The sequence below is a fragment of the Cynara cardunculus genome (assembly GCF_001531365.2).
Source record: "Cynara cardunculus var. scolymus isolate 2C chromosome LG 10, CcrdV1, whole genome shotgun sequence".
Classification (NCBI taxonomy): Eukaryota; Viridiplantae; Streptophyta; class Magnoliopsida; order Asterales; family Asteraceae; genus Cynara; species Cynara cardunculus.
In genome coordinates, this window is record NC_037537.1 from 13,201,655 (window position 1) to 13,217,414 (window position 15,760).

Consider the following 15,760-nt stretch of genomic DNA (forward strand, 5'->3'; position numbering starts at 1 on the left):
TGTTAACAAAAGATAACATTCTCTTACCTTTGCAATGCGAAATCTATAGATATCTAATTGATCACTATGATCAAACCTGCAAATATAAGATAGATTATTCGACCACATTTCACGAACCAATCTCAGCAGCTGCTACACCCGATTCACAATCTGGGTTTGCTGATATATTACATTACTTTGACTTCATCTAGGTGTGTGGTGCAGGACCCCAATTGATAGATGATGAATTAAAAATATCTATGATATATTTGTCTACATGAAAATAGGTTACCAATCAAGTAGTTCAAACGGAATGAAATACAAAGCTCACTCGTTCATTTTTTAAGACTTACACCTGCATAGAAATACACTTCAAGATTCATCAACAAGAGAAACTGGTAGCTGTGAAGTCAAGTAATCTACAGGCTACATGTAGAACTCAATGAAAGAAGCTTAATTCCCAACCAACGAAATTTTGGAGACTTGTTTTCCATTCTTTTGCTTAACAACACCCCCACCTACCTTTTTTCCGGAAAAAATGATAAAGAAAGAAAGGAAAATCGATCAGAAGGAACAAACGCAACGAAATGTACATATAAGTCCTACTGAGGTGTTTGTCCATGTGGTGGGGGGCCAGGAGGCAGCGGTGGAACAATACCAGAAGGCATACTGAAATTAGGTCCCATGCCAGTACCACTTGGATTCCCTGGCTGCACCATGAAAACCAAAATCATGTCAGCAGATATCATTATAAAACAATACTTCTTTTTGTATGTAACAAAATCTAATCGACAATAAGCAATGTAGGATAGGAGGCAAACAAACCCTTCTTTCATTTTGCAAGAGCTTAATATAAACGGTATGACTACAATATCCCGACTGTTGCTACAAGTTGACTAGACTCCAGCTGGTTCTCTACAAGTCCACAGGTTGTGGGCTATAGTATCATTCTCCTCATTACTCTACCACATAAATGCCCACAAAGAAAAAGGCATAGTTCTAGAAATATGTAACTATTACACTTTTTTATTAAGTAATGACAACTTTATCTTTAATAATAAAGAGGGCAAGAAAATTCTCCATCTCATAATTTGGGTAGAGTTGTGAAGTAGACACTTGCTATTGAAAGTGGACACTTGCTACTGAAAGTGGACACTTGCTACTGAAAGTGGACACTTATTTTGGGACAGATTAAAATCAACAAATAGACACTTATTTTGGGACATAACGCTGGTTTTAAGAATGAGTGATTGCCCTTCTCCAACCTTACTGCCCAACCTGACAGCGGACAGCTAATGCGTTCCACGCAAATGTATAACTCCCCAAGGAATTTCAAAACTAAAAATAGACATGTGGACACTTACTTTGGGACGGAGGGATATTTATTTTACACCAGTTGAAATACACGCTTCCAGTTACCGCTGAGTCTTGAATCCACAGGTACTAATTCAAGAGACTCGGCTAGTACTTGTTCGGGCAAAGGCTATACACGGTTACAATCATATAGGTTTCTGTTGGAGCTTATGCAGGAAAAAATTCATCCACCTATATCTCCATACCCTTTTAGTGTCCTGCTGCCCTGCATCATCTCTTTCTCTTTCATCAAAACCAAACCAAAACGACCACAGTGTATCCCACTCGAGAGCAGGGTCTAGGAGGTCGCATGTACGCAGACATGCCTTTACCCGAAGGATAGAGAGCGGTTATTTCTCTCACCCTGGAATATATCTTCTTTTTTGAAGTATATAATATTTTTTATATATGGCAAACTCACACATACAGTTGAACTCTTGACCTCCAAGGAATTTGGGATACCGGTACTGTTGAGCCAATGACCCCTTGGTTGGAAGCTATATCTATCTCTGTGCACAACTGTATTGAGGTGTGGAGATACGCTTTAGCTGATGGTTGAAATGGAAGAGGATGAAAAATGCACATTAGAACATGCACTCGATTGTGTGTAGTAGGCGTAGTTGGTGTGCAGACGGTTTCCCTATATATTTTATAGCATGGACACACTCCTTAAGTCCTGTATTTTTTATGGTTTCAGAGCCATATGCTGTTATTGAAATAATCTGATGCAATACCAGTATATGTGGACCATGTTCTTGACTTTGAGTTTCAGAAAGAAGCTTCAGCTTGGGTTAGGTTTTTGCTATTCCTCAGGCTCTGGAAAAACATAGGATGACACCTTGTGACTACTCCATGGCTTTCATATAGACATAGGAAACGAATATTACTAGTAATTTCTATGTATAGAATATGCAAACCAATATGGTTTTCATTTCGCTTATATTTACAAAAGAATCATCATCTTCAAACAAAAACAAGATCTAAATAGTCCTCACATGTCACAATATTAGAAGGCATTAGTGAACACGTAAAGACAAACAATTGGGCCTCGTATAACTTATGCAGCAACAAGCAACAAATACATTGACCATTGATCATAACGAACTTCTGTTTCACAACCAGGAAAGACCTACAAACTACACTAATGTCAATATCCGGACTGTTATGCTCACATACGTAAGCATTAATAACTAGGCCTCATTGTAAACCCCACAGTAAAGAAGGGATGACATATAAGCAGCATATCTCATAAAGAAAATCTCTTACCTGATAAGGACCTAGTCCTGGCATTGGGGGCATCTGCGCACCTTGAGGTCGATTAAATGCACCCCCTGATGGATACATCTGGTTCCCACTCGCACTTGATGGGCCCTGCATATTTGGAATGCCACCTGGTGGTGCACCTCCAGGTCCCGAATGCATAGGATTCATGCCCATAAAATGGCCTTGCTGCATAGGCGGTCCCATCTGATTCATTGTGCCCTGCATCCCACCAATGTGAAGATAATTGTCAGCCAACAAGAATTTTACTACTAATTAGATCCACATGCAGGGTGATTAATTTTTTTTTTAAAGAAGTCCAATTCAACATATCACAAAAATGATCACTGCCTTTTCTGCTCAAAACAAACAGTCATGTCTCAGAAACTGCTTCTCATTTTGGCATGAAATGATGCTATTAACTCTGCTAATAGAGGAAAATCAAAATGACTGAAGTCAGGTAAGCAGAATTTTCTTTTTTTCTTTAATTATCCCATAGTCTTCAGACAAGGCCATGTAAAACTTCTAACCGCCATGAAGACATGGGATTTATTCTCCAATGTTTCTCCGGACGTGTGTTGCCACACCTTTGATATTGCTATGATCTAGAAAAATTAGGCATTCCATGCTTTCATAAATGTAGAGAAAGAATGAACCCTCTGGTATCCTTAAGATCTGTCATCTTATACTCTTCCTCCATCACTATATTTTTAACAATGAAATTAAGAACACATATTTTACTCCATCCCTTAAAATCCAGTTTGGGTTCTCCCTAAATATTCACTTCTTCGGATAGTTCAAAAACCTAATTTTTCTACCCATTAGTAATCATTATTTAAACTCGGTAACAAAATTTCACTCCACAAATTTTAGACATTTAATCAATAGTCAAATTTTGCATTACTCTGGGATAAAAAGAGTAGTTGGAGAAGTAACCATCACCAATATGAGTTTGTTTTAAATGAAATCTTAAAAGCAATGACAAGTGTAATTGCTTAAAAATTACCATTTGACCATGCATGGGCATAGATCCTTGCATTGAAGATGGCATGTTATGAGGAGGTAACTGGGGTGGAGGCCGAGGCAAATGAGGGTGTGGCAGAAGTGGCATATGAGTTTGATGTTGTAACTGTTGCATATTTGGTGGCTGCAGGGATGTCATTTGCTGTTGATGCCCTTGGTGGTGGTGCTGGGCTTGCTGAGCATTCTGTTGATAATTTTGCTGCTGATTAACTGCAAAAAGAGATGGATGTGGACCGGGTGGTAAAGGAGGAGCCCCTAATGGCATTGACGAGGATATGGGTGGTTTTTGCTCTCCCTGTGTTGATGCATCTAGAGACAAAGGCATTGCCACTCCGATCCCAGGAATAGTACCTTCATTCCGATTCAATCCAGCAAATGGTCCAGGAGTAGTTGGTGGCTCAGGTCCAGGAAAATTAACAGGCATGCGGCCAGCAAGAGCAGAATTTTGGTCGTTGTACCCTGTTTAAATTTGTAAACAGAGGAAGAAGAAGGGAGTAAGTGACATCTCTTTACTAACATTGAGAAATTATTTGGCTTTATCTAGGAATGTTAGAAATAGACTGTAAAGAATAGAAGGCATCTGGAAGTTCCATCATGTTCAAAACTAGATAAATCCTGATGTGCAGCACCAAACTGATCTATAGACCTCTAAAGATGGACCTATCTAGAGAAGTACATTAGTGGGGTCCACTAGACAACTTATAAGGGCAATGTAAGCACAAACCTTGATTATGGCCCATGTTGAATTTATCACGAGCTGGATCCCCAGGCCTATTTCTGCACCAAAATTTTGTTGTGTTGTCGCTGCTGCCACTGCATCAGAAATTAAGCGAGTTCAGTAATGGAAATTGGAAAAGTCTGGCCAGACAGATGATACTATCGCCACTAGCTAACTTCAACTGGAAATAACACTTTTGCTCCAATTAACAAAAATGCTACAAGTGCAAAAGAATTTTTTGCAAACAGAACATAAATAAAGAGACAGATCACTAAGAAAATATTTATACATAAGGGAGTGGAGAAGCTGACAGAGATGTGCAAAATTTGATCAGGAATGGCCCCTAAAGTACAAACCATAATGGCCCTAAAAGGCACATCCTACCCTATTGAATGTCAGAAAAAACTGCTGATCTTTAATAGCCCTAAAAGACAAGGAAAGATGTTGGGAAATCAATCTCACTATGTAAGGCCTACCCTATGAGACCTTATGGCAGATCCAGAAATGTCCAAGGAGATGACGAACTAGACAAAAAAGCAACAAAGTAACACATGCTAGAGTTGTCTAAAAATACAACTTAAAATAGAGTTCAAAAAACAAACTGGAAGAAGCAGGTAATCAGTGACTTACCTGCAAAGAAGATAGCCAATGGGATGCCATGCAAGGTCCCAGACACAGCTATCATGTGCATTTGGAATTTCGATTTGTGGAGTTTCATGCCTGTGCAATATCACAGGTAAGAAGTTGATCATGAACTTCTTGCATAAGGATCTTGTTGATGTATAATTAAAACAATTAACAAGTCCAAGCCAGGACTAAAATATCAAACAACATATTTATCAAACCAGGATTTAGTTTTATGACCTACTACTAAGATACTGGTTTCATAACTGGACGAATATGATCTAGCATATGGCATTACAACCCTACTTGTTTGTGGCAGAGCTTCCAGTTTCTTTGGGTTGGGTTTTGCTGGGGTTATGTCAACAGAGGTTCGCATGATTATAGTAGTAGGGAACTGGCATTAGATACCATTGCATCAAAGGCTGTTTAAACAAATTTCAACCGAAATAGAGATGGGATGGGGTGTAATGACAGAGGGCACAAGGGTTGATTTTGGGACGAGCAATGGGGCCTTAAGCTTTTTCTCATTTAGGTGGCTAACAAATCTTCCACATTCAAGTTGGACAACTGTAAGTATTGGAACCTAAAATAGAAATGGCAAGTGTTCAAACTTCTCTGAGCTTCCTAGATAGTCCAAAAAGGAAAGGAGCCTTATAAAATGGAACCAAGAAGTATAGTAAAACAGCTAAGAAATATTGCATAGAAAAACATATTACCCTACTAGCCAGTGGAAGATTGATCCATCAAAACTCCCGCTAACAAAATACTCCTCATGGAACGGATGCCAAGCCAGTGCTGAGAATGAGAAAAGAGCCCAGTATAAGTAAAACATAAAATAAGCTACTCCATAGAAAAAGCAGCAGCAGGAACAGCATAAGCACTAGTCTACAAGATGTAACAAATATTCTATTCTTTCAAGGTGCATAGAGACAAGGCAACTTATATCAGCACAGGGATCAGAACAACAATTTTATATATTGCTTGGCGTTCCTTTCCTCATTTTCCTTCTTCATTTTAACAAAGTTGTTTATCATTTGAAAGTACAGGCAAAGAAGAATTACACTGTTATGAAGCTTCAATTGAAGATACATGCAGAGCTTTGAAGCCACAAATTTTACTGCTTTCCAAATAAAACCAAGATCAACAATGTGCTTACTGGATTATTTCCAGAATAGGCTGTTAAAATAAGAGTATCTTTATTAAATGTCATCAGATATAATGGTTCTAGCTAATGCTTTCAAATGCAATCACTAGCTTACTATGTAACTCTATTTTCTAAAAAATAATTTTGGTCCGAGTGTCCTGTTCACGTGCATTTAAAACTCAAGAGTGCATAAACTCTATTTTTAGCAGCACTGCATGACATCTATGACTACTCTATCATGCAGACCACTAATCACAAGCATATGCTCAATTCTCATATACTACTCTTGAAGAAATGAATACCATCTATAATACTGAAAGTATCTATGGATCAATTTTCAAAATGTTATACTACATGTTATACAGATAAAATATCGAGAACATATTAAGAAAAGAGGGGACTCATTGTAAATATTTGTCATCTTCAACAGAGAAAAAGTTAACACAAAATGCATCTCAGGCAACTGCCTTTCTTTCATCTTCATTATGCAACTGTCTTCTCTTACTTACATTTACATTTTGCATCCAAGTTCCTTTTTTCAATCCTTTTAATTATATTCTCGTATAAATCCTTTCACCTCACTCTTATTAATAAACTAAACAGGAAAACTACAAGGAGGTAAGCTGCCACCGCCTTCTCTCATTAATATTTACATTTTGCAGTTAATTTCCTCTTTTATCTTTTTCGTATAATCCTTTCACCCTACTCTCATCCTATTAAACTAACAGTAAAACTGTAAGGGGAATAATAGTCAGCAGTCACTACACAGGTTTTCAACAAGAGTCACTTGTACTGAAAAAGTCTTACCATGATAAAAGGTGGTGGTTTAAGTGTATATCGGGGATTTCATGCTGAAAATACAGTGACTGCTCACCCAACTCTACCGCATCTTCAAAATTGTCCCCATTCTTAGTCCCCCTTGAAACTCAAAAACATCTCATTTAAGTTCCCACAAAATCTTGATTAATTGCATGCCAACTTTTATCATTTGTTATGTTGGCGCATGTGTGAAGTTACCATGGTTTGTGTGTATGGTTATAGTTTAAGAAAACTAGACTTCATGCTACAATGGAGAAGACAACCCTTTCAACAGTCTAGCCAAGTGCATCACTGAAACAGATTTGCTCAATTCCATTAATTGAAGTGGAGACCTTTTCTATCAAACATGGGATGGCTTGTGCCATTGATGGCATAGAGTGGTTGTTGAATGTTGTTCAGGTTTCATAAATACACTTCTGCCAACTCTGACAATGGTGTTGGAGATGCTACGCAATGTGTGTACATATATGATATAACCCTATTTTCAATATAAATTTTGTATGTAGGAGACACTCCATAGATAATGTCATATGAGCCTCCAGCATGTAAGAAAATTCATCCTGGATAGTAAACTTTGAAATGCCATTGCTCACATTTAGTCCTGATCAGAAACTGAAATCCCATGCAGGACACAACAGTTGGGAAAACCAATTCATTGCAACACTTTGTTCAGAATAGCAACAATCATGTATAAGTGTTGGAGCAAAAGAGATCTCTAGAATTATCCATGAAAGGATCCCACATGTGTCGATATGTTTTGCTTTAATAAGTGATTTTGGTTCGTGTGCTATTTTTTGGGTTAGGTGGTCGCTGTGGCAGGCAGAATTAGCCAATAATGATCGAGCTGATATGGGCTGCAATGAAGTTGAAGAAACTAAATCAATGTTTCACCTTCTCACTCTACTTCAGGGGTCCAATTTGTGATACCAAAAAAGTCCCATAGAATATTTTCCTTGTTTTCATTTACAATTGGTCAGGGTGATACTTTGCAATAGAAATGGTATCCACAAAATTATATATTGCAACATTAGAAAACCAAGTGTTGTTTTCACATTCCATATTGCAAACAGAGCTAAAACGAAACTAAGTGCATGCAAACATCCAATATTGCACTCACCAGTGACGTCCTTCCGATGACCACGAAATGATTGTAGTTCTTTCATAGCTCTAATGTCATATAGCTGAGAAAGTAGTTTGTTCAATAATTAGGGATGTTTTAAACATAGTAATAGATGAGAAGGTAGCATTATAGGTAGACAAGAAGCTGCACCTTGATAATTTGATCCTTAGATGCAGTTAACACCCAATTACCATTTTGATTCCATTTGACGCAAAGAACAGTATTCTTGTGCCCATGACTACAAATGTAAAGTCAACTGCTTATGACCTCAAGGAAGTACAAAGAACAATATATGGCATAACATAACATTTGCACTAACAATGAACATAGCTCTCTCCCAGATTTAGCATCCCAAAGCTTCACAAGATTGTCTTTCCCACCTAACATAACCAACACAAATGACATATATCACACAAAACTTAATTATCTTTATCAACTCAACATGTTCAAGAAGAGAAGGCGAGAGAAGGCGAACAAAGAGGAAATCAAATTGCATACCTGAAACTAGTAAAGACTTGGTAGGGTGCCAGTCAACACTCTTCACATCCCAACCATGGCCTGCCTGAGTTAAAGCCACATATTAGAAGACTCAGGTTATCTCATGTACATTTGACAGTTGCAATTGACCTTATTTTAAATATTTAAAGCAAATAAGAGAAAAGTAATTAGAAACCATATTAGAACAACTATGAGCTCAAGATTTTAATATATCTTTGAAATTAGGAAATTGAAGTAGATACTGGTTTGATACTTCATTCCAGGAAAAGGGGAGCAGGGTTGACTATCCCACGGCAAAAAGTAATTCATTTCCTCTATCCATGGTTTTACAAAGTGTTAGAGGCGAGGGGGGCCAAATCAACACCTGACGTGGCGCCTCTTGGATCCTGGATGAGGCTTACGCCTTGGTTCAGGGAGGCGTAAGGCAGTATCGATGCGTACAGCTTTGGTAATGGTTTTTAGGCTTTTTTTTTATAAGCCTTATGGTAGTAGTAGTAGTACTTCTCTTTATAGTCTAAGAGTCTTTTTCTATTTTAAAAACTAAGAGTCAAAACCCAAGTTCCCCAATGTGTACTTATGATATTTTAAAACCCAAAAAGCTAGTAATTTCTCCTCTCCATCAGAAAGTGTAGTTTGACCCTTCCTTTTTCTCTGAGCAACCACTTTTTCCACACCCTCATACAGTTTACAAAAGGAAAAGCCTGATCCCAGTGTGTGCAAGAACTTCAGTAACTAACATAATAAATATTCTACAAAACATTACCGGATAAAGAACGCTCCTCCTGGCAACGAGCAAAGTCCCAAACTTTAACAGTTGTGTCATCAGAGCAGGAACAGAACTTTAAATCTGTTCTACAAAAGCTGTAAAGAAGTAGAATGTTATCATTTTAACAAATGGGAGACTAACAACTTGGCTGGGCAACGGGAAAGCAAACGGGTGCAATGGAACCATGTAGTTGCAGCATATACTAAAAATTACAGGATTCACAATTCCTTATCAACCCTACTCCAAATATATTATACCTTAGGTCACGGACAGATTCCTTGTGTGCAGATTTATTAGCTTTCACGTTGTTCATGTTGTTTTGCCAGTACCTGCATCCACCACAAGAATATCAAATTCACAACTTAAAAGGGAACAAACAGAAAAAATCTTTTGGCAGAAATTAGCCTAAAAGTTGTTTGTATATATCAGCACCTTGTAAGCATTAAACCATAATGTTTGATATTGCTAAAGGGCAGATACATATTCCATGTATTCCAAAAGTGAAAATAGAAAATTTGCTGAAGAAGTCATCCCAAAAAAAAATTAAGCTACTGCAATAAAACTACACACAAAGAAATTTAGTTACTTTATAGAGCCTCCATCATCACCAGTGACCATCCAATTGTCATTGTAACTCCATACCATAGACCTGATTGGTTGATCATGAGCCTGTACATTTACATATTCCAACAAATCTCAGCAGTTCCTCTTAACAAAAGAGCTGGCAAAAAAAATCGATTTGCATACCTGCAGAATCATTTCGAAATTGAAAGATTGACCATTCCATAATGTGAACTCCCCACTGTGTGAACCAGTTATAAGACGCCTACCAGTAGGAGTCCACTTCAAACAAATACATATGTCAGGACACAGTAAGAATAATACAATTCAATTTCAGTGGAAGAGGCTTCATTCTAATGTTTCCCCTGAGATTCACTCGGATCAAACATAATCAGAAAAGGTAATGCATCCAAGTAAGTCGTATATTGTATTTAAAGTCCTTTTCTTGACTTCGCCTGTGTTCATTGCTAAGGGAGAGCAAGAAAGAGACAAATTCTTATATTATCTGTCTGCCACTGACAAGAGATATTATAAGAACAAAAAGGTTTCATCATGATAGTAGGTCGTGATAGTCGTAGTTCAAATGATAGTCGGTCGTGATCTTCCATAGAAACAAGTCATGAACCATTTCTGAGGCATTTCTTTATCCATGGAGACCACTATTTGGCAGCTTTTGTGATATAGTTCAATCTGTTTACTTACTCGATTATGTTAATGCTTCTTTCTAGTAAGGAAACAAGAATTCATCTGCAGCAGCATAATGAGAACAACTAATGCCTCTAATATTCTATATTTAGATGACAAATCAAACAAAGAGGTGATGATGATAAAAGCTTCTTGAAAGATTCATATCTATCAAGGATTCAAGGACCAGCAAAGCATAAACAGACCTCATCCCTAGGTTGGGTGAGAGCCTACGCAAAGTGGGCTAAACGTTGAACCAAAAAAAAGTACATCTAAGACATCAAAACTCATTCGATCCGACTTTCCTATTAAATCCTGATAACAACAGTATCAAGAACCACGTTTTGCAACCATACAGTGGCATATTCATAATCAGGTGCCAAGTACTTCCTTCAAGCATTGAAGGTCAAAAGTTGCTCCCTATCAACCATTATCCCCTCCCTTAGAACTATAATAAAATTTACTTCCAAACATTTTTCCTTCTCATTATGATCAACCAGATGGTGATAAGCTGTATAAGAAACCAATAGACTAGTCTTAAAGAGCTTCAAAGCATATAGGGGTTGGATAATGATGCTTTGAGCTACAACCCTTGATGCCCTCCCAGATTGATGGAAGTACGAGACAAGCACAAGATTAATAAGCAATGAAACAACTTAAAATGACTTTAACAACCAGAAGACCAGACTCCACTAGCATCTTTTTTCCAAAAATTCTGTTGAAGAAAATCTGCAACAAGACACTCTTTCCAGGTCCACCTAGACTGTAAAACACTATCGGCATGGTTTTCGTAATTACTTTAGTGAGAGGGGTCTCAATCGTACAAGGTACAATAATATTATCCACATCAACATGCACAAAATATAATGATGTTAATTGTAATGCTTTTTGCAAGACTTCATAGTATGTTTTCTAATCAAGAAGTAGCACCAGAGCAAGAGTAAAGGCATGTATAACAAAATAAGAACTCAAAGGGGCTATTTGGTTGCCGGAATTCAATGGAATTTGATGGAATTGGAATGACAGATTCTTTGATGATTTTTGGTTTGCGGAATGAATTAATTGGATTCCACCGGATTCCATGGTGTGGAAATTTGATCATTCCTTAGCATATGTGAAGTATTTCAATTCCATTTCGTGGCAAATGTAACATAATTTATAATTTTGTTCAAGAATGACAAAAATAATCTTTGCATCCGATTTAACCACCACCCCGCCCCGACCACCGCCACTGTTGCCGCCACCACCACCATCACCATCAATTAGTATTATCATTCTGGCCACTGTTGCCACCCCCACCCACCATCCCCACCCCTATCATCACCACCACGCCATTATTTTTTGCCATCATAGTCGCCACCCCACCCCACCTACCCCCAACACCACCATACCACTATTGTCGTCGTCACAACTGTCATCCCCACCCCCGATAGATGCATATTTCTATTCTTTTGCGAGATTCCATTTCAATTCCTATCAACCAAATGCTTGCTCAAATTCGATTCCAATTCCTTCAAAATCAAATTCCTTTGATGGATTCCAATTCCACCAATGTCATGACTCGAGTCTAGGACTTGGCCAGTATAGTTGTATGAAAAAGAAAAGAAATTTAGAAGGCACATACAGTTGTATGATGCATACAAGCACTATATTAGGAGAAATTGGCCAGAAAGCCTCACCAGTACACGATTGATTGAACAGCGGTTTTTGTTTAGTGATGTATGCACGAACTTTGCAGCAAAGCTGGTGGATGGATTATCTGAATAGGCAACCGTTGGTAACATCTGTCTCCAGGATCAACAAGAAAACATGTTCAAATTAGCATAACCTATAGCACATCTATTGATGCATAGGACAGGCAATCAACTGAAAGATGATTTTGACATCTACTATTGTCTCCCATTCATGTGAAGGTATAAATACAATCACTTCATTGTAAATTGGTCAATTTAAATCATATGCAGAGATGTAAATGCTGTGAATACAAAGAGTGCTGACTGACATCGATTGCTGCAGCAGGAGTCGGTTGTAATACTGTCCTGTCCCATGCATCTCGTTGCCATAAACGGGTCTGCATAAAGATTTACATGAGAATATAACAGATCAAATTGAAATTCCAATGGAAGATCATTAGCATGTGAATTATAAGAAATCAGACTCCCATGAAAAATCCGAAGAGAGGAACATAGTTTGAATTCAGTAAACAGCAGGAAGTGTGGTTCACTGGTGATTCAAAAGAATGTGCATGAAAGACAAACCATTGGTTGCACCATATGAGAGAAGAACAAACCAATTATTAGCAGCCTATGACTATGTTGGAGGCTGACAAACTGGCCTTATCAATATACTCATCTCTAATCTACATCAATCTTTGTGTGGCCAGATATCCATATCACATTCACATGTGTGTTAAACTCATCTAGTGTATTTGTTGTCTCTTTCTAGTCAACATTCTGAACAATAGAGCATACCAGGCCTAATTGTCATCCTGTAGTACTTGTCCTTCTACTCCATGGAATTTTTATGGTTACATAGGAACAATGACGGGAGATTTCATCCTATGACTAGCATCCGCATTAAGATCTTCATCCTCTTATGATAAATGATAATGGCATGCTAATCATCAATTTTAACACCACACCCTTGGCACCGTGGTAGTCAATGGAGTAAGGAAAACATGAGGTCAGACACTTGAGATATATTTAACATATATAAATACAAACATCGTATTTTATGAGGGAGCATAATTTTGAACTGGAATACTCCAACTACAGTAATTTCTAATAGAAGCCTTGCACAAGTACTAACAAACAGGCCCTTAGTTTCATACACAGATCACATCAGTAACTATATATTCCCAATCTAAAACAAATAATCTACTTGGAGGCAATATACGACGTACATCATCCATTAACAAGAAAAGCAACAGGGCTATCTACAACAATATTACCTGCATATATCGCACAACAGTGCTCGTATAATCAACAGCTCTTCGCTGTCCAATTTTTCTCATTCTTTTGGCAGCAAAATTGTCGGCATGGGCTGCACAGATTTTGTATTTACACAAAGGAATTAGCATTCAACAAATGCAAATTGACAACTTTATATATACGCCCTCCATTTCACAGTAATTATCCTAAATTAACTGTTAACGCGTCAAAAGATTAACTATGAATTTTTTTTTACTTTGATTAAGCAAAACTGATAACTACAGTAAACTATATTGCATTAGAAAAATAGTTTTCAATTTTGTTAAAAGCATAAAATATCACACACAAAATTACCCTGTGTACTATTAAGTTTCATCACTCAAAAATCAAGTTAGCCCCTTATGGTGAGAGCGAGGCATAGCATGGACAATGACGGTGCAGACACAAATTAAAGCCAATGCGACACCATTTTCCAACTTCGAAAAAATTAAAAACTATGCAAGTATGATATTCGAACACAATAGGTCATTTTAAACTAACATAACAAAAGTAAAAGACAACATATATTTTATTTCAACAACAAAATTTAAACACTTAACAGCAAAGTAAAAGTTAAAACAAATATCAAGTTTACCTAAATGAACAGTCGTTTGTCTTAACAGAAGAAAATAGAAGACAAAAAAGACAACCAAACAAATAAACAAAAATAAGTAATTACAGCAGAATAAAAAGTTAAAAGTAAAAAATAAAAGGCTAAATGACAATTACAGCTAAAAGATTCTTGATATTTTTAAGAGCAAACTCTTCAGTTGAACTTCTTTATGGATATGTTGTTTTAATTTAGTTTTCAGGTCAAATCATCGATTTGGGCAATGGGCTTTAGAGTGAATACAAAGAATTAAAGAAATCATCCCAAGAATGTTCAATTTTTTAAGCCCATGCCATATGCTGTAAGGGAATGGCACAAGTCATCCCAATCTTTTGCCAAACATCATGACAAGGAGACAAGGGCAAATCTCACAGCATGGCGCACACTATGACTGCTATGGATGGAGGAGGCATTAATTAGAAAGTTTAAGGTGTTAATTTATATGGCAAGGAAGAAGCTGAAATTCCTAGCATCGAAAGGTAGAAAATTCCATTTGGATGCCACCCCTACTGCCAAAATCTTAGGAGACGGGGGCAGTTTCCACTTGCATTTTTGGATAGTACAAAGGCCTTGTTTTGTTGGTGATCCTTACATGGGAGAAAACAAAACATTCCAAGGATGTGGTCTAAAGCTGAAAAGTGCCACCTTTTCAAGTTCCAAATCTTGGTTTTACTTCTACAATAGTTGGAGTGTATACATCAATGTGCACACTTGATGCTTTTTCTAACAAAGTAACAACCAATGTTATCAGTTTCATCAGTATTGATCATAATATCTCACATTAGCCAATGTAAACTTGTAAAATTTGCAAATTACAATGTATCTCCATGCTTATTAGTTCTCCATTTGGTAGCATGTACTCTCATTGTATTATGTTCCTCTGTTACAGTATTTGCACCTCGATGTCTAGGATTTGGTGGGCTAAAGTAGAAATAAAGGTGTCTTCTAAGAGTGTATGTCTATTTACAGTTATACACAAGACAGAAACATATGAAAAAAAACCCGTAAAACTTGGCTAAATGCTATATATACATGTAGAATTTCAAATGAAAGCATACATAAGTTACCAAAATAAGAATACAACTTGCTGGGTTGTAGGGTTAATTAAGCTTACCGTCGAAAGGAGGATGAGCAAGCTGTTGGTGATACTCTTGAGAACCACCAAGAGTGGTGGAAGAAGCAGAAGGCTGACGCATCATCTGCGGCGGCGGTGGCTGTGGTTGTTGTTGATGCTGCTGCGGCGGCGGACCCCTCTGAAACTCTCCCATTTGCTGCGGCTGGTGAAATTGATGCGGTGGTGGCTGCTGTTGGTGGTGGTGCTGGTGATGTTGATGTTGCTGCATCATTTGCTGTTGTGGCGGTGGTGGAGGAGGGTGTTGCTGATATATTGGCTGTTGCTGCTGCTGCTGTGGTTGCTGCTGCTGTTGAGGATCATTGTACATCATCCTTAGCAGTCGGTGAATTCAAACCCTAGAGAGAAATTAGGATTTGCCAAAAGGTGTAAGAATGTTTGAAGGAAAATGGTATTAGGGTTTTGCTGTCTCCGGTGTAGGGTGAGTTACGGCATGGCAGGAAGACGAGATAGAGAGCTTGGTGAAAGACGGTCGTCCCCTGCTCCCTTATACGAGATAG

The 15,760-nt window shown here is 37.7% G+C and overlaps 1 protein-coding gene across 2 annotated transcripts; it reads right to left on the bottom strand.

The window, feature by feature from the left end:
- Nucleotides 1–216: 216 nt before the first annotated feature.
- LOC112519398 (flowering time control protein FY) lies at nucleotides 217–15,731 on the bottom strand. 2 transcript variants are annotated; one of them, XM_025127489.1, is made up of 18 exons: nucleotides 15,243–15,731; nucleotides 13,500–13,591; nucleotides 12,552–12,620; nucleotides 12,229–12,333; nucleotides 10,052–10,147; nucleotides 9,891–9,973; nucleotides 9,562–9,633; nucleotides 9,302–9,399; nucleotides 8,539–8,598; nucleotides 8,360–8,420; nucleotides 8,191–8,278; nucleotides 8,038–8,101; nucleotides 5,674–5,752; nucleotides 4,964–5,053; nucleotides 4,340–4,428; nucleotides 3,599–4,074; nucleotides 2,599–2,814; nucleotides 217–689 (listed from the first exon to the last, which is right to left on the bottom strand). In XM_025127489.1, exons 1-18 carry the CDS (start codon nucleotides 15,571–15,573, stop codon nucleotides 582–584), a joined length of 2,277 nt encoding a protein of 758 aa, XP_024983257.1. In that variant the 5' UTR covers nucleotides 15,574–15,731; the 3' UTR covers nucleotides 217–581. The 2 variants fall into 2 exon arrangements, with proteins under 2 accessions (XP_024983257.1, XP_024983258.1); XM_025127490.1 differs by lacking the exon at nucleotides 4,964–5,053.
- Nucleotides 15,732–15,760: the final 29 nt, after the last annotated feature.